We start from the raw sequence: 25,027 nt of genomic DNA on the forward strand, positions 1-25,027 counted from the left end.
CTGACTACGTGATTGTCAATCACGGAAAACTTTTCAGTGATTGACAGTCGTAATAGTGAAACAAAAGTAAACAGTCGGGACGAAATATAAATTGTTTCTTATTTTGAGGCCATTGACAGCTAAGGTTGAGATTTTGCAGGAGACGGTTGCAGACATTTGCGGTTATCTTGAAAGAAAATCTACATAGCACCGGTATGTATCATTTAGTCTCTCTTTATCAGGAGCGTTTAGGCCTGCTAAGGTTATGAAAGGCTCAGAGTCTCAAAATCATTTGATAAAACTCCTAAATTCCACTCCATAAGCTCGACAATGTAAGCAGATTGAGAGCTGAAATTCTAAGCTGTCCACATTTGTTTTTCTTCAGATATGAGTTTTTTTTATTTTCAGATCTCGGGCTTCTAGTCTCTAATTACTAGTTTATGGTCGCTAAACATTTGTTCTAGTGGTTAAAACCTAAAATTCGGCTTAATACTAACACGCTCGGGCGGTTTTGCAAGTATTGAGTGTCGACCTTCCATTAGCGTGTGGCTAGCGAAAATCAAGATACTTGAAATCTTACGCTGTTTTACTTTCTCTTATCACGTCCCCCGAGAGAGAGAGAGAGAAAAGAGAGGTGATCGGGTGTACAGGCAATCTCTCCTCCTCCATGGACTACTTATTTTGTCTGTTGAGGCAATTATTCACAGTTTGACCCACAAAGAGACATGACTTGAATTGAAGAGTTAGCTTCAAATTAACTGAACATTTGTCCCTTCCGAAGCGTTAACTTGCTTTATTCCATTTAGATTCAATTTTTAATTTAACGATCGCTAAGATACTTTTGTTTTGCCCTGTAGTCACTTGCTTTAGTCTGAAATTAATTAGCGTCACCCTGTTTAAATAAACGCTCTCCTGGCTTTACAATTCCAAATCTTAAGGTGCCGAATTCTGATTTGTGAGTGCCGCGCTTCTCATAGATGAGCTCTGATATAGGTTTTCTTGGTTAACAGTTGCAATGAAAAGATTAATTAGCGATTGACTCCCGATTAGTTAACACGAAGGATAAGCTCTGCTTCCATGGTCTGACGTGAGAGCCTCATAACGTTTGTGACCTCGACCATATACGAGTTTCGAAAAAACGTAACAATCGCTCTATGTATTCATTTGATAAGAAATGTTCCAAATGTGGAAACAGAGTGTGGGAGAAGATGAATAAAGTACGTAAGATCTTTATGACGCAATCCTCAAGCGCTTCTAGAAAGTGAAAAAATTCCAACGTTCTCCATTTCGCTGACCTTGTTCACAAAGTGCGAAGAGATCCAAGAGTGACACTAAGAAAATTTTCACCAGACACTACCGGACACGGTCTTCGAATAACTAAACTTCCGGCAGTCTGATATTTCCATATTTCTCTTTGAAAAATACCAATTTCTTTTGGAAGTATTTTTTCTTTCCTTTAGAATCCTCAAGCGCTTCTAGAAAGTGAAAAAATTCCAACGTTCTCCATTTCGCTGACCTTGTTTACAAAGTGCGAAGAGATCCAAGAGTGACACTAAGAAAATTTTCACCAGACACTACCGGACACGGTCTTCGAATAACTAAACTTCCGGCAGTCTGATATTTCCATATTTCTCTTTGAAAAATACCAATTTCTTTTGGAAGTATTTTTTCTTTCCTTTAGAATCCTCAAGCGCTTCTAGAAAGTGAAAAAATTTGAACGCTGTCCTTTTCGCCGACTTTCGGATTCTTCTGGACAAAATTCTGAATACTGTAAGAATACTGTAAGAAAACTATGAAATGACGAACGGCGAATGTATTTACCGTAAAACAGTTGACACAGGATGGCTCTTGAGAAAGACGATTTTAGAAGGTTTTCAGTGATCTGGGAATTTCGAATTACAGGGAATTGGGTCGCGGCGCGCGTTGCATCAAGGTTGGAAATGGGCCTTTAATTCCTTCCAAAACCGTGAACGAATTTCATTCGACTGACTGTTCCCCGATAATATTGATATTTCATGTTCCCACTTGTGGCACAACTCCGCTTTTCGTTTACAAGGTTATTAGTGGACACAAACAAACAAAGGCCTACCACTATTGAACACCGTTATTTTGAATAAATTGCTTTTCATCAGTCGTTGCTATCGGGAATGTCTATATTTTTTACCCGAAAATGTGTGCGTATGTCTTGAAGTAAAGTGTAAACAAAGGGGTGTGTTTCCAGGAGAACCCTACCTGATTTTTGTGGCGGCTTTCAAAATAAATTGCAGGTCTGTATTGTACAAAGCAATAATTGCGCTAACTATTAAAGTTGAGTCGTTTATCAAATGTTCTTTGGCACGAGGTGACCGGTGCGCAGTAGAACATGAGTATTAAGTCATTCAAGATGGCGTGGAAATCGGAGATGACCACTGAAAAAATTCGAAGAGCTTTCGCCTTGGTTACACAGGACTACCCACGAAGTGAAAGGAACTTCCACAAATTAGGAAGCGTTCTGCTAAAGTCAAATGCAAAAAGCTGACGTTTCCTTCAGTCAGCGGACACTGAGTAAGATTCCCTCAAAATAAAGTCACTTGAATCACGCTAGATCAGAATTTCTGGTAGGTAAGGAGTCGGCTGAAAGTCCGCAAATAAAGGAATAAAACCAACTAACTTCGTAGCTAAAAATCGCTTTGGGCGGCGTTCATTATGAGAAAAAATGACTTTTAAAAGCGCTCTAAAACTTCTTCTTTTGCATAAAGGGGCAAGTTTCTAAAGAAACCGTGGTGCTACGTCGGTGGGAGAGTATAGCAGGTAATTTAGTGTTAACAACTGGGTTGAAAACGTAAATTAGCCACCGTAAAGGGTAAAAAAGCTGACGTTTCGAGCGTTAGCCCTTCGTCAGAGCGATTACAGATCTAATTTCTAATCGCTCTGACGAAGGGCTAACGCTCGAAACGTCAGCTTTTTTACACTTTACGGTGGCTAATTTACGTTTTCAACCCAGTTGTTAACACTAAATTACCTTCTTCTTTTGCATTTTGTCATAAATTTGCAATAATTCTATGTAGCCAAACCCCTCATGATCTCGAGTTTAGTATCCTCTTTAAACGCCTCAGTGTCAAATGTGGTAAGGTATTCCTCTTTAACGAATTAAGATCTGATTTTTTGCGATCGTTAGCAAAGAAAGTATTTGATTGGTCTCCTGTGAGAAGCAGTTCGAGTCAGAAATGAGAAACGAAGATCACTTCTTTGGCCTGAATAAGGAAAAGAGTTTCAAGATACAAGCTCATGCCCACCGTGTATCCGGCACCTACTACGGAATTGGATACCCGAATGACAATTTTGACTCAGAATTTCTTAAACAGTATAAGGATTATGGTAAATTTTGAGCTCTGTAATGAAATAGAGAAAGATGGTTTTTCGTCATGAAAGAGCGTTGGAAACAAAGAAATGTTGGTGAAAAGCATGAGCTCCTGATGAAAAGTCATTAATTATCGCCTTAGGTAATGGGGGGTAGGAGTGGGAGAATTTTTATGGAGATCACATGGTTTTCAGGAGAAAAAAAAGGAATCTTCAGAGGGATCTGGTAGACTTATTGTGACACGATCAAAATCCTCCTACCCCCCCCCCCACCCCTCAGGCGATAATAAGGACGGGTTCCACATGAGTCGCAATAAGAAATCGAGCGTCAGACCTTCGGGTTCTGCACTCTGAAGCTTTAACAATGAGCTGTAGAGACTACGTTGAGCTCTTAATAATCGTGACGCAGAATTTGCCGACTGGAAATTCTGAGTTCATTCTATGATTATTTGATTACCAATTTCATTTTTGTCTTAGGTACCATGAATCCCTACGAAACTGGCGTGGCTTTTTCTGGTGGTGGCATACGGTCAGCGGCACTATGCTCTGGAGTCCTGCGTAGACTGCTCCAGGTTAGAGCAAAAATACACTACCTGAGCTGCGTGTCAGGGGGTGGTTACACAGGCACGGCATTTTTGGATTGGAAATACAGGAACGAGAAGAAAGCAAAGGGCAACGAAGAATGGCATGAAGAGTTCTTTGACAACATGCGACAAAGAGCAGGTTACTTTTGTAACTGGGAGAAGCCATGTCGAGGAATCCTTGATACGATTATGATGTTCTTTCTACTGCTTACTGTCACCATTATCGAACCGATTGTCATATATGGATCATACGCATTTCCACTTGCCTTCATTATCGATGACCTCTTCGGAAAGTTACTTCGCGCCAAACTGGATTGTGATCACGCTTCAGTAGCCCCTTCTGCAAGTAACCACAACGTTACAGCTCAATAAAGCCGCGAGCACTGTCTTTCTCATCAAGGAACCGTTCCTGCTGCTAAGACTATCCTGTTTTCAGTTCTGTTGGCGCTCTCTGTCACTTTTTACATTCTGTCACAAAAGTTGTCTGACAATAAGTCTAAATATTTCAGACTTTTCGCGACAATTTTCTTTTTGTTTTTCTGTTTTACTTTCCTTCCATTTGCAATAAATGATTTCTTCATTGAAATCCCTCTTTGGAGTCGGGCAGTCATTGTGGTGATTGGTGTTGTACTATGGTTCGTCCTTCCTATGCTCCGGGACAAAACGTCCTACGGCATTATAATCTATCTCTATTCTTACATCATCTACTGGAGAGTGTACGACGCCGAGGTTGTTTGTGTTGGGTATTCTGATGGACTGTTTAATAAGCTGCTCTTTGCCTCTGGGTGTGTCTTGTGGTCTGTGCCATATTTGAGACAATCACGCGAGAGGCTCGTCCATGTCTTTAACAGGTGAGGAACGGGTCGTTATTTATGAGGAGGGGGGAAGGGGAAGAGGTGGGGGGATGGAAGGACTTTGGATGTGTCACGATAAAGTTTACCTCATCTCCCTGAAAGGCTACGTAATATTCTTATTCCCCCCCCCCTCCCTTCATTAGCATTTCACTGGCAGTCAGCAGTTCCTCCTTGATACTCTGTTGGCGATGACTGATCCCTCTTACTTCTTTCTGAAAACCATGCGATTCCTCCCACTCACTTAACCACATGATGTGATGTGTAACCACATGATGGATGTGTCACGATAAAGTTTACCTCATCTCCCTGAAAGGCTACGTAATATTCTTATTCCCCCCCCCCCTCCCTTCATTAGCATTTCACTGGCAGTCAGCAGTTCCTCCTTGATACTCTGTTGGCGATGACTGATCCCTCTTACTTCTTTCTGAAAACCATGCGATTCCTCCCACTCACTTAACCACATGAACTGTTCTAATTTGCAGATGGAAACTTCGTAAGGCCTTTTACTCAGAAGAAAGTTCAAGAACAAGGGGATGCCTTGAGATATTCCAAGATATCTTCTGCCCCCTGTGGACATGTCTGCTGAAGAACCGAAGACAGAGGTCCAAACAGCACACAGACCAACAGATGGACATCCTTAGCGATGATGAAGAGAGATGTAATAATGAGCCACCCGAGACAAGACCCTTGAACCTTTCCGACCTCCGTGGCACGGAACCTGAGTTAATATCAAACACGACCGTCCACAATTGGGAGAAAAATGCCAGGTCTGACAGAGATTATGACATACTGACAATGTCGCCTAAAGCAATTGAGCGCTTAGACCAAGATCCATCGAAAGTCAATCGGTTTGAAGGTAAGCTGGATCCTCGAGATGTGGAATTAGATGACGCCATGGCCACGTCTGCGGCAGCAATTTCAAAGTATGACGATGCTCTACAAGTGATGCGTCTTTCTACGATTTTGGGATTTGAAATGGGGGCTTCGATGGTCAGTGACATGAAGGCGGTTAAAGAAGAGTCCTGTATCATGAAGGTGAGAATCTTCTCGGGATACTTGATGCTAAAGGTCTAAAAGTAGAGCTATCTTCAATTGTGTCGAAAATAATGCGGGATTTCTTTGCTTGTGCTTTACTTTGCCATGTAACTGGTCTGGAAAACTCACGCCATCCTCGCTCTCGACCAATCAGAGTTAAATACCGAAACAAAACACAGCTTGGCCACTTGTGATTCCCACGCTTTTTGCATTTTTTCTTTCCTCCGATTGGCCTTCGTGAATCTTTTGGTCCTGGTTTTACGGCACTCGATCGAAAAGCGCTCAAACTTGAGAATGATTGTTGTTGGAATAAAATCCAAATGGAGAGTCAGTATCATAGGGTGATTCTCTCTGGGGAAGTATGAAATCAGTTTGCTACTCTCATTACGCTCCAAGTAAGTGTTTTCTCTTATATGGGGATTCATCAACGCGATCAAAATGATTAGATAACCAAATAATGCAGCACAATTTCTTATTCATTTATGTCTTTTTAACAGCCTCTGCCTCTTCTTATAAACTTCCTCCGGGGTCTTCCGTTGATCGCTGTGCCAGCGGTCTATTTCACTAGCGGCGGTGAAAGGTCAATTGAAGTTGGAGTAATTGTATTCTTCGTAATTCACCTGATTTTGGCCTCCATCGGAGCTTTCGCCGACACAGGAGCTGAGATGCCAGACTTATGGGAGAAGATAGCCAGGTCAGCATTGTGTAAATTAGTGCACATATCACTGACTGAATGTCTTAATAATGGTAATTGAACTGAGTGGAGTGAGTGGTAATCACATCAATTCGAGTGTAATTTGGAATAAATAAGCACGAATAATTATTTTAAAGACTAACAAAATTGCACTCGCCCCACGGGCTCGTGCAATTTGTGGTCTTTGAAAAAATTAACAAGTGCTTGTTTATTCCAAATTGCACGAGAAAAATCATGTGATTACGTGTTAATAATATAAATAATAAAATACGAGATAGGTTATCATAAGTAAGCATAAGCAAAGCGCGCGAATCAAGTGAAAAAATAATTTATTCAAACCGGTCAAAAAAACCGCCTACGATTAAAACAATCATATGCAGTGATATCCTCACATATTTAAGGGGCAAAAAAGTTCAAAGTCAATTGTTCAGTCTGTGTCCGAATCACTCTCGATGAAATGGAATCGTCGTTTCCGAGGTTTAACCATGTTTGTTTTTTCATTTCGGCGTTGGATCGCTCGAGCAAAGTGTTAAGCTGGGTTGGCTCGTAATTTTCGATTTCCTTGGCAATTCCCTTCTCTAAACACCGCTTTTTCCAAACCGACAACCAAAAAGCAGTGCTTTTTACAATTTTTTCGTTGTTTGAGCTGTTTTTCAGCTGCGGTGGCGAAAGAAAATCTATTTAGAACGTCTGCCATTGTTCCGCTCGCAAATTTTCAAATTTTCAAATTTTGTTGCGACATCCAAGGCTCGCATTTGATTGCTATCTGTGAGTTTTATTTGATTATTGACCAATAAGAATGTTTGGTTTGTTACTTTCTTTGCACTAAATTAACCCTCTTCTACACTGAATTAACTCTCTTCTGCTCTGAATTATCTGAAAACTGCATTTATCTTAATCAATCAGGACTGAATAATTTTTCATGTATATTATTAGGTCTGAAATCATAAGCGTGATTCCAAATCGAACGAGCGTACGTATAATTTCAGATCAAAATTGCGCGATACGGAGTTCAATTTCCGCTTAAGTACAAATCTTTGGAAATCACAGAATTCAGTCGTTGCAAAACGAGGCACGATAGTAAACACCGCAATAATAGCGAAGTAGAGAAAAAACGAGCGAGTCTTGGGTCGGGTCGCGTAAAGAACTCTGAGAAACCGACCCAAGCCTCTCTCGGTTTTGCTCCGCGCCGTTTTCTAGTTTGCTCCATTTTACTAACCGAATGGCAGGAACAGGCCAGAAGAAATTAAATGTTCGAAGGAGTTAATGAGGACCGAAATTGAAATAAGTAAAAGCGTACAAACCACGCGAAACGTCAGAAAACGTGGGTGAATATGACGCATGTAGTTCAAGCACTTATTACCTTTAGAGAGGATGGTGTGAATCTTCCAGACCATTGACGTATGTTGGTGAAGCAAAACATTTGGTTCGGATTGCTCTCGTCCCACTAAACGTACAACAACAAACACTGAAAAGTCCTGAGAGCAGGGTTGTTCAAAGCACGATTAAGCTAACCGAGGGTTGGCCAACAGTTTTTTATTTTGTTTTGCTGCCTTGCAGGCAGTTTTTTTTCCTTCAGTTTTTTCTTGGACTAGGGTGAAACCGCTCAAAACGTAAGCCGTAATAAATACGCTTTCAAGAACACGTTAAACTTTTAATCCTGGATTATCGCCAACCGCTTTTCGAACAACTGTGCATAGCTTTTGAACCGAACCGTTGATCCCAAGCTAAACTCATACAAAACATTTTCTTCTTCATCCTTTCGATCCCAAGATTTAAAAGTTAAATCTCAACAGATGACTACCCGACGCTATTCTGGTGAATTTGGTGTTTGCTATGAATATAGCTCCTAGTAAATAACTTTCTTTCGTTCTTGTAACTTACTGCCCCCGGGCGAAGTCAGGATTTTTCAAAGGGGACTCGTGCTGTGTTTAGCAAAGAGTACTCACTCAACGCCGTGTATAATTATGGTGTCAAAAAATTCTTGCAAAGAAAGGATGTTGCTGCCTGGTAGTATATTGAAATTGTCGCATGCCACAAGGCACAGGTTCGCTAATGACATCGCCCACAGTTTGAAAAACACACCTTGTAACCCAGATCGTCATTCCTGATCTATTGCGTCTTTTTTCAAAGGTGGTTTATTGTACACGTGTCTTTCGTGGAGTTTGTCAGAGAAACCCTTTCCGTTGAGAACATCGGACCCGTACCCCCTCCTGTGATGCTACTCAGCGACGGAGGCCACATGGAAAATACCGGGATTCTACCATTATTAAAGAAAAAACTCAAGAAAATTGTTGTAGTGAATGGTGGTTACACCTCTGATGAGAAGAGGTATGGAGATGACCTTCTGAAAGCACTGATGCTCGCTCGTACCGAGCTAAACTGTTCGTTTATTGGCCAGGGAGGTCGTGACGTCATTTCAGACCTGTTAGACACCTTCGTAAAACCAAATAAACCGGATAAAAGGAAACCAAGATATTACAGGTATGTATTTTCTCATGTACCAATTTTTTTTACCTTCGATAGTAAGAAATTGTCTACATGGGGAATGTGTCCATAACTAACAGAAAAAAACTAACATCCTGGAAGAGAAGAGTTGTGTCAGGTAGAAGAATTTTTCATTATAGTAAGAAATTCAAAATACATTGAAATCCTTGTATCTCGATCCTTCTCCTACTCCTCTTCAATTAGGGACCAATCAGTTGATGTGGGCTCGAGATATTCAGGGTATATCAGTGGTATACACTGTTTCAAGTCTAATGTAAGGGAAGATATGGCCTCAAGTTTGTGATGGCAAGACTCCACCGTTGTCAATAGCAGTCTAGCGGCTCGTTCTTCATAGCTTGAAAGGCATTAAAAGGCATTGAAAGGCATTGGGCCACGAGCATTTGTTCAGTAATCAATTCAATTAGAGCTTCATTAGTTGCTGATAACTTACTTTATCCTCGTGGCCTAAATGTTTGATTCAGGAGTAAGGTTGAAATTAGGTGCTAGTCACTCTTAGAGGTTAATCCATAGAGTTCCTTTGATTCAATGGAGGTTGTATGAGCTCTTCAAATTGACTAAAAGCATTCATTCTTTTCCGCTTAGATTTAAAGTTGAGTACTACAAAGATGACGGTGGCAAAGATGGTGAAGGTGAAATTATGATGATAAGGCCACGAAGTCCACGCAACGGTGATCAAAGCGAGGTCAAAACCTGGGAAGAATTTGGTTTTAATCTGGAGCCGAATGACTGGGGAAATAGTCCGTATTTGACTGGGGAGGAAGTCGATAAGTTGACCTTCTGTTGCTGTGAGTGCTGCAACAAAAAGTCCTGCCTAAGCGGTTTGTCTGAGCTCCTCTGTGACAGGTTCCCAAACACCTCTACTGCCAATCAATTTTTCACACCTTTGCAATTCTCCGCCTATCATCGTGAAGGTTACCGAGCATGCGTTGAAGCACAAGCCGCTGAATTTCTCATGGAGGACCATGATGTCCAAGAAGTATGAGATACACAGGCGAGCCTGTGAGCATGTAGCTATAGAGACATTGTATGCAGCTGTCGGTTTTTTTCGTTCAAACAAAACATTAATAAGAGTTAAAGGTCTTAGCCGTTCCAACGCTTTATAAAAGCGCTGTTTTAGTAAAAAAAAAAGTCTGTACGTGAGCTAAGTGGCCCGCCCAGCCGAACCTTAGCCCAGTTTCCTTAGCATGAAGCGACTAGGAATATTACTACTTCCCCCCTGGATGTGAAGCTAATCTATTGCAGGATTATCCCCCCAGCATTTCATCAGCCGGGCTTCCCTGACAATTCGCCAGTACTTTGTAGAGTAAAGTGTTTTGCCCAAGAACATAACACAATGACCCGTCCAAGTCTCGAACCCAATGCTTTTGACCCGTTTTCCACTACACTTACCATTAGACATCTTTCAAAGAAAGGTTGTAGTTTTAGTGTCTAAATCTGTCAATATCTATGAGTAGATGCGAAGATTCGCTTCAACTGTCCACTGTTTTGTTGTTTCAAAAACACTTAAGTGTCAGAGGGTATTTCAGATAATAAAAGAAGGAAACATAAGCAGAAAACGTGATTACGTGAATTTAGAGTCTTGAAGTATGAGAAGAACTTTTTCGTAAATCACTTACCACAAAACAGCACTCCTCACGTTCAACTGAGACCTACAAGTTTTAAACTGCGCGCTAAGAGCTACGTTAAATGAGAACTTGACGTTTGCCGTTCGCGGTAATCGAAACAACACCCCAATCTTAAAGTCCCTGATCCATGAGTACTTGCAAGTGTCAGTCGCAGGCGTCATACTGGCTCGGATGCCCTGTTGGCAAAAGATAACACAACTGAGGAAAGTTATTATGGGTAATGTAGTTCGAAAAAAAATTTCCTTTTTGGGTGGGATGTAACTACTGCGATTGCCATGCCAACAGAGTTTGAAGGTTAAACTTTTTTTACTGTGAAGTGAAAGTCTTGTTATATTGTTGATTGGCACAGTTTTACGGGGTTTTTTTTTCATTAATTGCTATATTTCGTTTTCCTTGAGAAGCTAATGATAACCTTGACCGTACGCTTGCCTGCCATGAGCATAAGTGGTAACTGAGTTTTTGGGACTTTCCTCTCGAAGGTAGCGACATGACTTGATAGCGACATGACAGAAGGGCAGGTCAAGCTTATTAGTATGTCAAGGATTTTCGACTGTGTGAACCACTTCAATTCTAGGACGTGGAAGGACAAGGAATTCCTTCCGTCAACCAAACCTTCGAACCTGGATTACAACTGTTGCGCAATCTTCACAAGTTAGATCAATGACGTCAGTTTACACACACTGTTCTCTTCATCACAAAAATTACACAGGAAAGTCTGAGGAAGTGTCTAACATCCATCGTTGAGTTTTCACGTAAACTGAGCCAAATGGTTATGCGGTGGATTTTAACATCTTAATGTACCAAGTGCGAATATTGTAAATTTTTAATCTTCTCTCACAACTGCGCCCCACTGATCGATGTTTAAAAGGGGAAAGTTTAAGTGTGCACTTTTAATCCACACGGTATCAACGAGCACTTTTCATTCAACTAGTTTATTCTTGTTTTGTCGTCACCATGTTCACCTTTCAAACCATAAGAGGGACCACCATCTGATTTAACCTCACAGTAAAATTGCTGAGTCATTCATTACGATCGTGAGAATAACGGGAAATAATTGCGAACCTAGGAAACTTTGATTAAACAAATTTTCCTCGTCAACACCTGAAGAAATGAACGAAAAAAAAATTACAAAGGATATGGATACTTTTATACTTATGTTAGACTGTAAAGGGTTCAGACTTTGTAGCGAATACTTGAGAATGAATAAGGTCGATCTATCAATAAGAAGTTGTCCAGTATATGGTTCTTGTAGTGAGTCGATTACTAATACGCTTTCTTTTCGTTATTTACTTCACTTTCCAAGCTCTCAGTAATCGGTGAAATTCTATTTTTCTGAACTTCCTTTTCTTTTTTTCAAATTGTATCAAACCACTATCTATTCTCAGAAAAATAACATCATGCCGGCCATTTACGAAAGTTGAGAACGTCCAGAGCTTCTCAAGGTGTTATTTTCTTAAGAGATACTGTAAATGTCTGAGACCTGATTCAAAAAGATATTTCAGTGAGTAATTTACGACCTGTACCGCTGGTTACATATTTTTGCAGTCACGATAAGATAACAAGTTTTCGACACATGGTCTGTTTTGTGTTTAAGTTTTAGATTCTGCTAAGATTGTCGAACAAGATTTCATTTGTTATTAGCAGAACAAGGCACAAAAAAACTTGTAAGTATCCATCGGTTTTTGTGCAGCTTTCTTATCCTTCGTGATTCGGTCGTTATTTTGCTTTATTACACCCATTTTGAAATCACTGGTGGTCCCTGTAATCTGATTGGCTCTAACTGGTTCAATTTATTCACAAATCGCACCATTTTTTTTTGCTTTAAATCGCATCTTTTTCCCGGCCAATGAAGAGGCTATAATAAGAACAAAACAAACAATCAGATTTCAAGGCTTATTTAAAGTAACCAATCAAACTGCAGGAAAATGAAAGACAAAGAGTATCATGTGGCAAATTTCGCAACTTCTGTTTCTAAAACTCTCATTTTTTCCCCTCAAAAATGGATGAATTTAATCTCGAACCGGCTCAGTACTGTATCAATAAAATATTTGAACTGACCAAGTCCTGTATTTGGGCGATTTCAAAAGGGGTGTAATAAAGTGGTAATTGAACCTCGTGTTGTGCAATTTTGGTCTGAAATCATACTTGTGATTTCAAATCGAACTCGCGCTGCACGCTCGTTCGATTTTGAAATCACGCGTATGATACCAGCCCAAATTGCACTTCACTCAGTTCAATTACCATTATTTATTCAGCGAATTTATGCATTTGATTTCAGCGAATCGTTGTTCATGTAATAAAAAGAATTTACAGTTCATCGCATCTCAAGTTTTCTTGTTGCCGCTCTCTAGTAGTTAACATTGGGTTCCTATAGATACAGGCAAAGTGATAAAGATAACTCAGATTCCTCAAATGTGACGATTTTATTGAAAATATTACAAACCATATCGTAAGAAGTGGTGTTAAGGATTCCAATGCAAGAGTTAACTTACAAACAACTGAGTGGTCAGAAAGAGTTGTATGCAGGTGTTTCCATTCTTTTTAAGCAAGGGAACGTACAACTGTTAAATTTAGCAGCACTTTTGGAATCTTTAGGCCTCTTCTTACAACGTTTACGGCAGAATGCGTCTTAATTTCATAGCTTTTTCAAATGTAAAAGGTTCACATCACCAAATAAATATGTGCTGTTAGTACTGTTATCGCAAAAATGCTGGCTAGATTCCTGTGAATCTTTTGTATGGGTCCACCTGACGAAATTTGAGGGGCAAACGATTCATCACGCTTTTCCTTGAGAGAGATGATTTTCATCTTATGATTCTTTACTTCTTCAGACAGCAATTCAATCCTCTTGCTTAACTTCTCAACGACCTGAAAGACAATACTCACTTTAGAAAAAGACATCAGTTGGAACAAAACTGGTTGTTTCATATTTCGCTCCAACGAGTGATCAGTTCTTATTCATCGCATGAGTGGGGCAGTAGGTGGAGAGGAGTTTTGGGAGGATCGCATTCTCCACCCTCCCCCTCCTTCCCCATCCTGGCATAAATAATGACCGATCCCCGAGTATGCTAATGATGACTATGATAATAATGATGAGTCTCACTCTCGATCGCTTAGGTATAAACGGATGATGTTCATATTATTCTCCAAACTAGGAATTTTAGATATTTTCCAAGTCAATACGTTTGAAATCGCCAAATTCATGTTTTATTATAGAAATAACTTATTGCCTCCATTACTTCTCAATCTTTTTGTAACGAATAGCCAAATTCACAACTACCAGAACAGTACCAGAACAGCCAGTAATTATCGAACGCATTTGTGCAAATCACAAGTAATTTACAATTCTTTACCAAGGTCCTAAAATTTGGAACTCTCTTTCTGTTTCAGTCACTTGTTCGTCAAACCTTCTTAGTTTTAAGACGAAAATGCAAGAGTCTAGCCGCACATTCGCAGCACTTTTTCTTTACTTTATTTATTAATGTAAGTGAGATGGCTCTCTCATAAGCCCGGTGGCTTCCTGGGTCTCCTCGCCTTCTAGCTATAACCGCTGTAAATAAATTTTTTTGTATTTTGGAAATAAGGCAAATAAAAATATGATGATGATGATGATATTAACTTATCATTACGGTTACTAACCTCGTGACAGGAGGATTTCGTCTTTTTCTCATGGCTTTGGGAGGATAAATTCAGTGACCATTTGTCTGCTCTGTAAGTGCCTGTAAATGACGTCACCACACCAAACCTCTCGTATATCTTCCTATCAAAAGAAATCCAAGCATGTTCAAACAAACCAATTAATGATTTTTTTAGCAAATCAATAGATCAATCGAGACAGTTTTTTCGATCAGATCTGGGCCCAGTTGTATAAAAGGCGGATAACGCTATCTAACAGATAAATCGTTGTCCGGAAGATTAGTGATAGCAAAACTTATGCCGTTATCGACCGGATAGATTGTTATCCAGTGGATAGTGTTATCCTACCTTCGAGTAACCGGAGCCTGGTCAGTCAGTCAAAGTGTCCGATATATATGTAAAATATGATATATGTGTAAAAAAAACACAATTTCTTTAAATGGTCCAGCAAATATATGTCAGACTGTACTTCATAGCGTCATTTAACTCTTGGTCAAGAGTCATGTTCCATCATTTTCAATTCTCTATGTATCAGTGTTCGGAGAGGGGGAGGGTCATATGACATGCAATCAATACACTTTTCTGCTTTCTTACTTGAGAAGCCCTACTGTATCACCACCCCCTGAATCACTACCAATTCCTCTTGGCCATGAGCCTGGGTAACTCTTTCGTTCAATCGCCAGTACTTGGTTCACGTCTCCACTGACTGAACTTTCATCCACGTAGTATGCGACCTCCAAAGAAAGAAAAATAAAGATATAAACTTGTTTTCCTTGCATCCTTGTTTCCAGTTTGCTTCTCCATTTTCAACTTAGCTCTTGGAATGTTCCCGGAAAAAAGCTTTCATGTTTAATTTATAGCTCGACTGAACGAATACTAGCATAGGCTATCTAACGAATAGTTTTACGTGCATTTCACGGTCATTCCCTAGGTTTACATCTGGAATTTGAGGACGTCAAGGCTTCAAGAAGAAGGTGACAGGATTGAGTAGTCTCTATTGCGTACTTACCAGTATCACCCTACTTATAGTGATGTTGGATGGTATCTGAAGGATCCAATTTACAGGTTCATAGTTTGCGAGTACAAGTACAAGAGGTCTGTCTGGCCTTCTTCCGCTGAAGATGTTAACGGTAGCGTCACCAGCGGTCGGGGGACGTCTGCTGATAACCTCGTAAACAGATAATACGTGCACTTCATACTGACTGGAGCTGCTGCTGTCAGGCGTGCAGCTGTAGGTAGGCTGCCGGGGTTGGTTGTTATATTGAGGTTTGCCGAGGGATGTAGCAGCATCCACTGATATCTTGCATCCTTTTGTATCAGCTGAGGACATATTCATAAAAACAAAAAGAACGGCAATGCATGTTGAGATCTAACTAAGGTCTCGGCAAAACATGGCGAAAGAAAGGAATTCAAGATAAATTGGACAGTTCAAGTCTGCTGAAGTCAGTGCTATATCTTCCAGCACGTAAACTTCAGCCTGCATCGTTATGGTTGAGTATCAATGTATTTAACTTAAAATGATAATACTAATGTGCGATGTTGGGCTGCCTGAGATATGAATTCATGACATGAACTGGGACTTCGAAAATTTCACAGTAAAAAGAAACAGCAAAGGGAATCTTACGCAAACAAGTATGATAATCATAGTCTTGGAAAGAGCAGACGCAGTACCCATCGATGCAGGCAGCTTTTTTTTGTGCCATATAGGTCGAAACAGTGATAGCCATTGTTCCACCAGTAACATTTTTTGCGATGCAGCTTGGCTGTGGATGAGGTAGACGGTATGGTGGTGGTAGGTGTGGTGCTGGTGATGACGGTGTTGGCAGAGGGCGTGCTGCTACTCACAATACTAGACCCCAACCCTTTCCAAGAGGGAGACAAAAGCAAATCACGTATGATGTAGCCGTCAGTATCAGGTCATTTGGGTGTAAGCAGTTGTTATTCAACGGCTAGTCCTGACCTGTAAGGTAATTCCTAAAACGCGACGGCATAAATGAAAATTGCAAAACGTTTTTTGCATTTTAGTGTTCCATTAAATATATATTATTTCCTGTTCGAAGACCATAACTACTTTGATCGATGTCCTCCGACTTTTTAGTTATGTCAAGGTTACAGAGCGGTAGGTCACAGGTTTATATAAAAACCATACGTACAAACATGCTCTTAAAATAACTGATGAGATCATGCAGTGCAATTAACTAACTCGTCTCAGTGAGGGAAAATCTGTTAATCATTCGGGGGTAACTTTAAGCACTTGGTACTGTATGGTTCACCCCTGCATTTCCAAAATTTGGAAGGGAGATTACTCTTCCAAAAGAATATGAGGCGTTGACCCTGGTCATAGTCAAGGGTTGGCCTGTTTTACTTACATCCACCGTTGGATACATATAGATGATTAGCGGCTACTATAGGCTACTCTCCAGTCAGCCTACCTCTTGTTTGAAGCTTTCAAGGCAAATGTACCAGAGGAATTAAGTATTATCAATTTTTATCATAAATGTCAGTTCTTGTGGAAACAAAAATTCGTATCTCAAAAACCAGACAGCTTTGGGCCGAAAAAAAAATTCCAGCGACGTCCTCATCGCCAGACCTACCAGAAAACCAGTAATCCTTAATATTGGGTTTAGAGTAATCAGTTAGGTACCATTTGAAGAACGTAGATTCAAAGACCATTTATCTGCTTTGTAAGTGCCTGTAAACGACGACACCACACCAAACTTTTCATAAATCTTCCTGTAAAAAGATATTCAAACATGGCCGGTCAATGAAATCAGTCCACTGTCAAATAGTCAATGGATCAATGCAAACAATTTTTCGTTCATTTCTCGCTATCAAGACGCAATGACTCCAAGACCCGAAGGAGAGATATCGGATATTGGTATGGACGTTACCACTAGAGAGGCTACCAGCTTTCGAACGAACCCCCCTCCCCTCCCTCCTAAAAGTAAAGACATATTATATATAAGGACAGTGAATTAATGGAGACGATTGTCCAATATAAATCACTTCTCGCTATTAAGGTTGACTTTAAAATCCTTACGACAGTTGTAGTGCAAAGGACGGCAGCACCGAGGAGGCAAGGGGGTTAGGCGGCATATTTCAAACATTCAATGCCTCTTTCTGTTTTCTTACTTAAGAAGCCCAACTGTATCTCCACCGCCTGAATCACTACCAAATCCTGTCGGCCACGAGACGCGGTAACTCTTTCGTTCAATCGCCTGTACTTGGTCCACGTCGCCACTGACTGAACTTTTATCCACGTAGTATGCAACCTCCAAAGAGAGAAACAAAGATATAAACTTTTTTTCCTTGTGTTACCTTTTCTCAGTCTGTATTTCCACATTTAACTTAGTTTTTGTTGGTTCTCCAAAAATCACACATGATAGATTTATAGCTTGACAAAACGAATACTAGCAAAGAATATACAAAGAATAGTTTTGCAGGCTTTTTTTAAGCCGTTTAGGTGTTAATTTTTAGGTCGGGAGATTAAGGGTTTCAACATATAGGTGAGAAGGTTGAAGGGATGATTTTTAAAGTGACCCTTCTGTCGAAAAGATTTATTTATCATATAATTGTCTCTGTTGCCTACTTACCAGTATCACCCTACTTATTGTGACGTCCGATGATAACTTTAAGATCCAATTTACAGGTTCGTAACTTGCAAGTACAAGTACAAGAGGTCTGTCTGACCTACCACCGCTGAAGATGTTAACAGTAGCGTCACCAGCGGTCGGGGGACGTCTGTTGATAACCTCGTAAACAGATAATACGTGCACTTCATACTGACTGGAGCTGCTGCTGCCAGGCGTGCAGCTGTAGGTAGGCTGCCGGGGCTGGTTGTTATATTGAGGTTTACCGAGGGATGTAGCAGCATCCACTGATATCTTGCATCCTTTTGTATCAGCTGGGGACATATTAAAAAAAAAAAAAAGAACGGCAATGCATGTTGAGATCTTACTAAGGTCCCGGCAAAACATGGAGAAACAAAGGAATTCAAGATTAATTAGACAGTTCAAGTCTGCTGAAGTCAGTGCTATATCTTCCAGCACGTAAACTTCAGCCTGCATCGTTATGGTTGAGTGTCAATGCATTTACCTTAAAAGATTCTGAAATCTGTTATATTGGACAAAACCATTCTTGGCAGAAGCCGTCCACATTGAAAATTTCACAATAAAAAGAAACAGCAAAGGGAATCTTACGCAAACAAGTATGATAATCATAGTCTTGGAAAGAGCAGACGCAGTACCCATCGATACAGGCAGCTGTTTTTGTGCCATATAGGCCGGAGCAGTGATAGCCATTGTTCCACCAGTAACATTTTTTGCGATGCAGCTTGGCTGTGGATGAGATAGACGGTATGGTGGTGGTGGGTGTACTTGTGGTGCTGGTGATGACGGTGGTGGCTGAGGACGTGCTGCTACTCACAATGCTAGACCCCAACCCTTTTCAAGAGGGAGACAAAAGCAAATCATGTATGATGTGGCCGTCAGTATCAGGTCATTTGGGAGTAAGCAGTTGTTATTCAACGGCTCATCCTGACCTGTAAGGTAATTTCTAAAAGGCGACGGCATAAATGAAAGATGCAAAATATTTTGTGCATTTCAGTGTTCCGTTAAATATATATTATTTCTAACAACCCACTTCAGTCTATCAATGTTCGAAGTCCATATCTATTTTGATCAAGGTCCTCCGACTGTTTAGTTATGTCAAGGTTACAGAGTGGTAAGTCACAGGTTTATATAATAAACCACACGTACAACCATGCTCTTAAAATAAATGATGAGGTCATGCAGTGCAAATAAATAACTTGTCTCAGTCAGGGAAAATCTATTAATCATTGGGAGGTAACTTTAAGCACTTGGTACTGTATGGTTCACCCCTACATTTCCAAAATTTGGAAGGGGGATTGCCCTTCAAAAAGACTATGAGGCGTTGACCCTGGTCATAGTCGAAGGTTTGCCTGTTTTACTTACATCCACCGTTGGATGCATATAGATTATTAGCAGCTGCTATAGGCTACTCTCCAGTCAGCCTACCTCTTGTTTGAAGCTTTCAAGGCAAATGTACCAGAGAAATTATTATCAATTTTTATCATAAATGTCAGTTCTTGTGGAAAAAAAATTCGTTTCTCAAACAACGGACAGCTTTGCGCCGATCAAAAATTTCAGTGATTTCCTCATCGCAAAACCTACTAGAGAATCAATAATCCTTAGTAATGGGTTAATAGTAACGAATTAGGTACCGTTTGAAGAACTTAAACTCAAAGACCATTTATCTGCTCTGTAAGTGCCTGTAAACGACGTCACTACACCAAACTTTTCATAAATCTTCCTGTAAAAAGAAATTCATTATAGCCTGTCAATGGAATCACTTCATATTTAAATAGACAATAGATCTATGCAAACAGTTTTTCGTTCTTTTTTCGCTATCAAGGCGCAGTGAGTCCAAGATCAGACGGGGAGATGTCAGATAGTGGGATGGACGGTATCACTGGAAAAGCTAACAGCTTTCGAACGAACTCCTCCCATAAAAGTGAAGACATGCTATGTATAAGGACAGTGGATCAATGGAGACAATTGTCCAACCACTTCTCGCTATTAAGGCAAGATGAGTATAAAATCCTTACGACAGTTGTAGTGAAAAGGACGGCAGCACTGAGGAGGCGAGGGGGTTAAGCGGCATATTTCAAACATTCAATGCCTTTTTCTGTTTTCTTACTTAAGAAGCCCAACTGTATCTCCACCGCCTGAATCACTACCAAATCCTATTGGCCATGAGTCGCGGTAACTCTTTCGTTCAATCGTCTGTACTTGGTTCATGTCTCCACTGACTGAACTTTTATCCACGTAGTATGCAACCTTCAAAGAGAGAAACAAAGATATAAACCTGTTTTCTTTGTGTCCTTTTTTCATTTTGCATTTCCACATTTAACTTAGCTTTTGGCGTGTTCTCCAAAAAACCCCCATGATCAACTTATAGCTTGACAAAACGAATACTAGCAAAGAATATACAAAAAATAGTTTTGCAGTCATTTAGGTGTTAACTTTTAAGTCGGGAGATTAAGGTTTCAACAAATAGATTAGAAGGTTCAACGTCGAAGATTTTTAAAGTGACCCTCCTGTCGAAATGATTTATTTATCATATATGGTCTCTGTTACCTACTTACCAGTATCACCCTACTTATTGTGACGTCAGACGGTAACTTTAAGATCCAATTTGCAGGTTCGTAACTTGCAAGTACAAGTACAAGAGGTCTGTCTAACCTTCCACCGCTGAAGATGTTAACAGTAGCGTCAGCAGCGGTCGGGGGACGTCCGTTGAACACCTCGTAAACAGATAGTACGTGCACTTCATACTGACTGGAGCTGCTGCTGCCAGGCGTGCAGCTGTAGGTAGGCTGCTGGAGCTGATTGTTATATTGAGGTTTGCCGAGGGATGTAGCAGCATCCACTGATATTTTGCATCCTTTTGTATCAGCTGAGGACATATTTAAAAAAGAAAAGAACGGCAATACATGTTGAGATCTTACAAAGGTCCCGGCAAAACATGGCGAAACAGAAGAATTCAAGATTAATTAGACTGTTCAAGTCTGCTGAAGTCATTGCTATATCTTCCAGCACGTAAACGTCAGCCTGCATCGTTATGGTTGAGTGTCAATGCATTTACCTTCAAAATATTCTGAAATCTGTTATATTGGACAAAACCATTCTTGGCAGAAGCCGTCCATATTGAAAATTTCACAATAAAAAGAAACAGCAAAGGGAATCTTACGCAAACAAGTATGATAATCATAGTCTTGGAAAGAGCAGACGCAGTACCCATCGATGCAGGCAGCTGTTTTTGTGCCATATAGGCCGGAGCAGTGATAGCCATTGTTCCACCAGTAACACGTTTTGCGATGCAGCTTGGCTGTGGATGAGGTAGACGGTATGGTGGTGGTAGGTGTGGTTCTGGTGATGACGGTGTTGGCAGAGGATGTGCTGCTACTGACGATGCTAGACCCCGACCCTTTTTAAGAGGGAGACAAAAGCAAATCATGTATGATGTGGCCGTCAGTATCAGGTCATTTGGGTGTAAGCAGTTGTTATTCAACGGCTCATCTTGACCTGTAAGGTAATTCCTAAAAGGCGACGGCAGAAATGAAGGATGCAAACTGTTTTGTGCATCTCAGTGTTCCGTTAGATATATATTATATCTAACAACCCACTACAGTCTATCAGTGTTCAAAGTCCATATCTATTTTGATCAAGGTCCTCCGACTGTTTAGTTATGTCAAGGTTACTGAGCGGTAGGCCACTGGTTTATATAAAAAACCACACGTACAACCATGCTCTTAAAATAACTGATGAGGTCATGCAGTGCAATTAACTAACTTGTCTCAGTCAGCAAAATCTATTAATCATTTGGAGGTAACTTTAAGCCCTTGGTATTGTATAGTTCACCCCTGCATTTCCAAAATTTAGAAGGGGGATTGCTCTTCAAATAGACTATGAGGCTTTGACCTTGGTCATAGTCGAAGGTTTGCCTGTTTTATGGATATAGATCATTAGCGGCTACTATAAGATACTTTCCAGTCAGCTTACCTCAAATTGATATATTGTAAACCTCGTCTGAAGCTTTCAAGGCAGATGTACCAGAGAAATTAAATATTATATATTTTTATCATAAATGTCAGTTCTTGTGGAAACAAAAATTCGTATCTCGAAAAACGGACAGCTTTGCTCCGATCAAAAATTCAGTGATGTCCTCATAGTCAAACCTACCAGAAAGCCAATAATCCTTAATAATGGGTTTAGAGTAATCAATTAGTTACCATTTGAAGAACGTAGATTCAAAGACCATTTATCTGCTTTGTAAGTGCCTGTAAACGACGTCACCACACCAAACTTTTCATAAATCTTCCTGTAAAAAGAAATTCAAATATGGCCGGTCAATGAAATCAGTCCCCTGTTAAATAATCAATGGATCAATGCAAACAATTTTTCGTTCATTTCTCGCTATCAAGACGCAATGACTCCAAGACCCGAAGGAGAGATATCGGATATTGGTATGAACGTTACCACTAGAGAGGCTACCAGCTTTCGAACGAACCCCCCCCCCCCCTCCTAAAAGTAAAGACATATTATGTATAAGGACAGTGAATTAATGGAGACGATTGTCCAATATAAATCACTTCTCGCTATTAAGGTTGACTTTAAAATCCTTACGACAGTTGTAGTGAAAAGGACGGCAGCACCGAGGAGGCAAGGGGGTTAGGCGGCATATTTCAAACATTCAATGCCTCTTTCTGTTTTCTTACTTAAGAAGCCCAACTGTATCTCCACCGCCTGAATCACTACCAAATCCTGTCGGCCACGAGACGCGGTAACTCTTTCGTTCAATCGCCTGTACTTGGTCCACGTCGCCACTGACTGAACTTTTATCCACGTAGTATGCAACCTCCAAAGAGAGAAACAAAGATATAAACTTTTTTTCCTTGTGTTACCTTTTCTCAGTCTGTATTTCCACATTTAACTTAGTTTTTGTTGGTTCTCCAAAAATCTCCCATGATTGATTTATAGCTTGACAAAACGAATACTAGCAAAGAATATACAAAGAATAGTTTTGCAGGCTTTTTTTAAGCCGTTTAGGTGTTAATTTTTAGGTCGAGAGATTAAGGGTTTCAACATATAGGTGAGAAGGTTGAAGGGATGATTTTTAAAGTGACCCCTCTGTCGAAAAGATTTATTTATCATATAATTGTCTCTGTTGCCTACTTACCAGTATCACCCTACTTATTGTGACGTCCGATGATAACTTTAAGATCCAATTTACAGGTTCGTAACTTGCAAGTACAAGTACAAGAGGTCTGTCTGACCTACCACCGCTGAAGATGTTAACAGTAGCGTCACCAGCGGTCGGGGGACGTCTGTTGATAACCTCGTAAACAGATAATACGTGCACTTCATACTGACTGGAGCTGCTGCTGCCAGGCGTGCAGCTGTAGGTAGGCTGCCGGGGCTGGTTGTTATATTGAGGTTTACCGAGGGATGTAGCAGCATCCACTGATATCTTGCATCCTTTTGTATCAGCTGGGGACATATTAAAAAAAAAAAGAACGGCAATGCATGTTGAGATCTTACTAAGGTCCCGGCAAAACATGGAGAAACAAAGGAATTCAATATTAATTAGACAGTTCAATTCTGCTGAAGTCAGTTCTATATCTTCCAGCACGTAAACTTCAGCCTGCATCGTTATGGTTGAGTGTCAATGCATTTACCTTAAAAGATTCTGAAATCTGTTATATTGGACAAAACCATTCTTGGCAGAAGCCGTCCACATTGAAAATTTCACAATAAAAAGAAACAGCAAAGGGAATCTTACGCAAACAAGTATGATAATCATAGTCTTGGAAAGAGCAGACGCAGTACCCATCGATGCAGGCAGCTGTTTTTGTGCCATATAGGCCGGAGCAGTGATAGCCATTGTTCCACCAGTAACATTTTTTGCGATGAAGCTTGGCTGTGGATGAGATAGACGGTATGGTGGTGGTGGGTGTACTTGTGGTGCTGGTGATGACGGTGGTGGCTGAGGACGTGCTGCTACTCACAATACTAGACCCCAACCCTTTTCAAGAGGGAGACAAAAGCAAATCATGTATGATGTGGCCGTCAGTATCAGGTCATTTGGGTGTAAGCAGTTGTTATTCAACGGCTCATCCTGACCTGTAAGGTAATTTCTAAAAGGCGACGGCATAAATGAAAGATGCAAAATATTTTGTGCATTTCAGTGTTCCGTTAAATATATATTATTTCTAACAACCCACTTCAGTCTATCAATGTTCGAAGTCCATATCTATTTTGATCAAGGTCCTCCGACTGTTTAGTTATGTCAAGGTTACAGAGTGGTAAGTCACAGGTTTATATAATAAACCACACGTACAACCATGCTCTTAAAATAAATGATGAGGTCATGCAGTGCAAATAAATAACTTGTCTCAGTCAGGGAAAATCTATTAATCATTGGGAGGTAACTTTAAGCACTTGGTACTGTATGGTTCACCCCTACATTTCCAAAATTTGGAAGGGGGATTGCCCTTCAAAAAGACTATGAGGCGTTGACCCTGGTCATAGTCGAAGGTTTGCCTGTTTTACTTACATCCACCGTTGGATGCATATAGATTATTAGCAGCTGCTATAGGCTACTCTCCAGTCAGCCTACCTCTTGTTTGAAGCTTTCAAGGCAAATGTACCAGAGAAATTATTATCAATTTTTATCATAAATGTCAGTTCTTGTGGAAAAAAAATTCGTTTCTCAAACAACGGACAGCTTTGCGCCGATCAAAAATTTCAGTGATTTCCTCATCGCAAAACCTACTAGAGAATCAATAATCCTTAGTAATGGGTTAATAGTAACGAATTAGGTACCGTTTGAAGAACTTAAACTCAAAGACCATTTATCTGCTCTGTAAGTGCCTGTAAACGACGTCACTACACCAAACTTTTCATAAATCTTCCTGTAAAAAGAAATTCATTATAGCCTGTCAATGGAATCACTTCATATTTAAATAGACAATAGATCTATGCAAACAGTTTTTCGTTCTTTTTTCGCTATCAAGGCGCAGTGAGTCCAAGATCAGACGGGGAGATGTCAGATAGTGGGATGGACGGTATCACTGGAAAAGCTAACAGCTTTCGAACGAACTCCTCCCATAAAAGTGAAGACATGCTATGTATAAGGACAGTGGATCAATGGAGACGATTGTCCAACCACTTCTCGCTATTAAGGCAAGAT

General features: G+C 40.3%; 1 protein-coding gene and 1 pseudogene across 1 annotated transcript in view; one reads left to right on the forward strand and one right to left on the reverse strand.

Annotated features, from left to right (window-relative positions):
• The first annotated feature begins 55 nt into the window (after nt 1-55).
• On the forward strand, nt 56-10,166 carry LOC131777334 (uncharacterized; annotated as a pseudogene).
• A 2,856-nt stretch (nt 10,167-13,022) lies between these two features.
• LOC131777387 (mucin-22) overlaps nt 13,023-25,027 on the reverse strand; it is a 21,884-nt gene continuing 9,879 nt past the window's right edge. Inside the window, 19 exon segments of the mRNA XM_066160889.1 lie at nt 13,023-13,486; nt 14,258-14,378; nt 14,849-14,988; nt 15,264-15,574; nt 15,879-15,990; nt 15,992-16,116; nt 16,899-16,987; nt 17,387-17,526; nt 17,848-18,158; nt 18,454-18,696; nt 19,497-19,585; nt 19,973-20,112; nt 20,421-20,731; nt 21,026-21,262; nt 22,068-22,156; nt 22,554-22,693; nt 23,015-23,325; nt 23,618-23,860; nt 24,661-24,749. Coding sequence (XP_066016986.1) covers nt 13,280-13,486; nt 14,258-14,378; nt 14,849-14,988; nt 15,264-15,574; nt 15,879-15,990; nt 15,992-16,116; nt 16,899-16,987; nt 17,387-17,526; nt 17,848-18,158; nt 18,454-18,696; nt 19,497-19,585; nt 19,973-20,112; nt 20,421-20,731; nt 21,026-21,262; nt 22,068-22,156; nt 22,554-22,693; nt 23,015-23,325; nt 23,618-23,860; nt 24,661-24,749 — 3,448 coding nt within the window. The 3' untranslated portion in view covers nt 13,023-13,279.

The sequence above is a fragment of the Pocillopora verrucosa genome, chromosome 14 (assembly GCF_036669915.1).
Source record: "Pocillopora verrucosa isolate sample1 chromosome 14, ASM3666991v2, whole genome shotgun sequence".
NCBI lineage: Eukaryota > Metazoa > Cnidaria > Anthozoa > Scleractinia > Pocilloporidae > Pocillopora > Pocillopora verrucosa.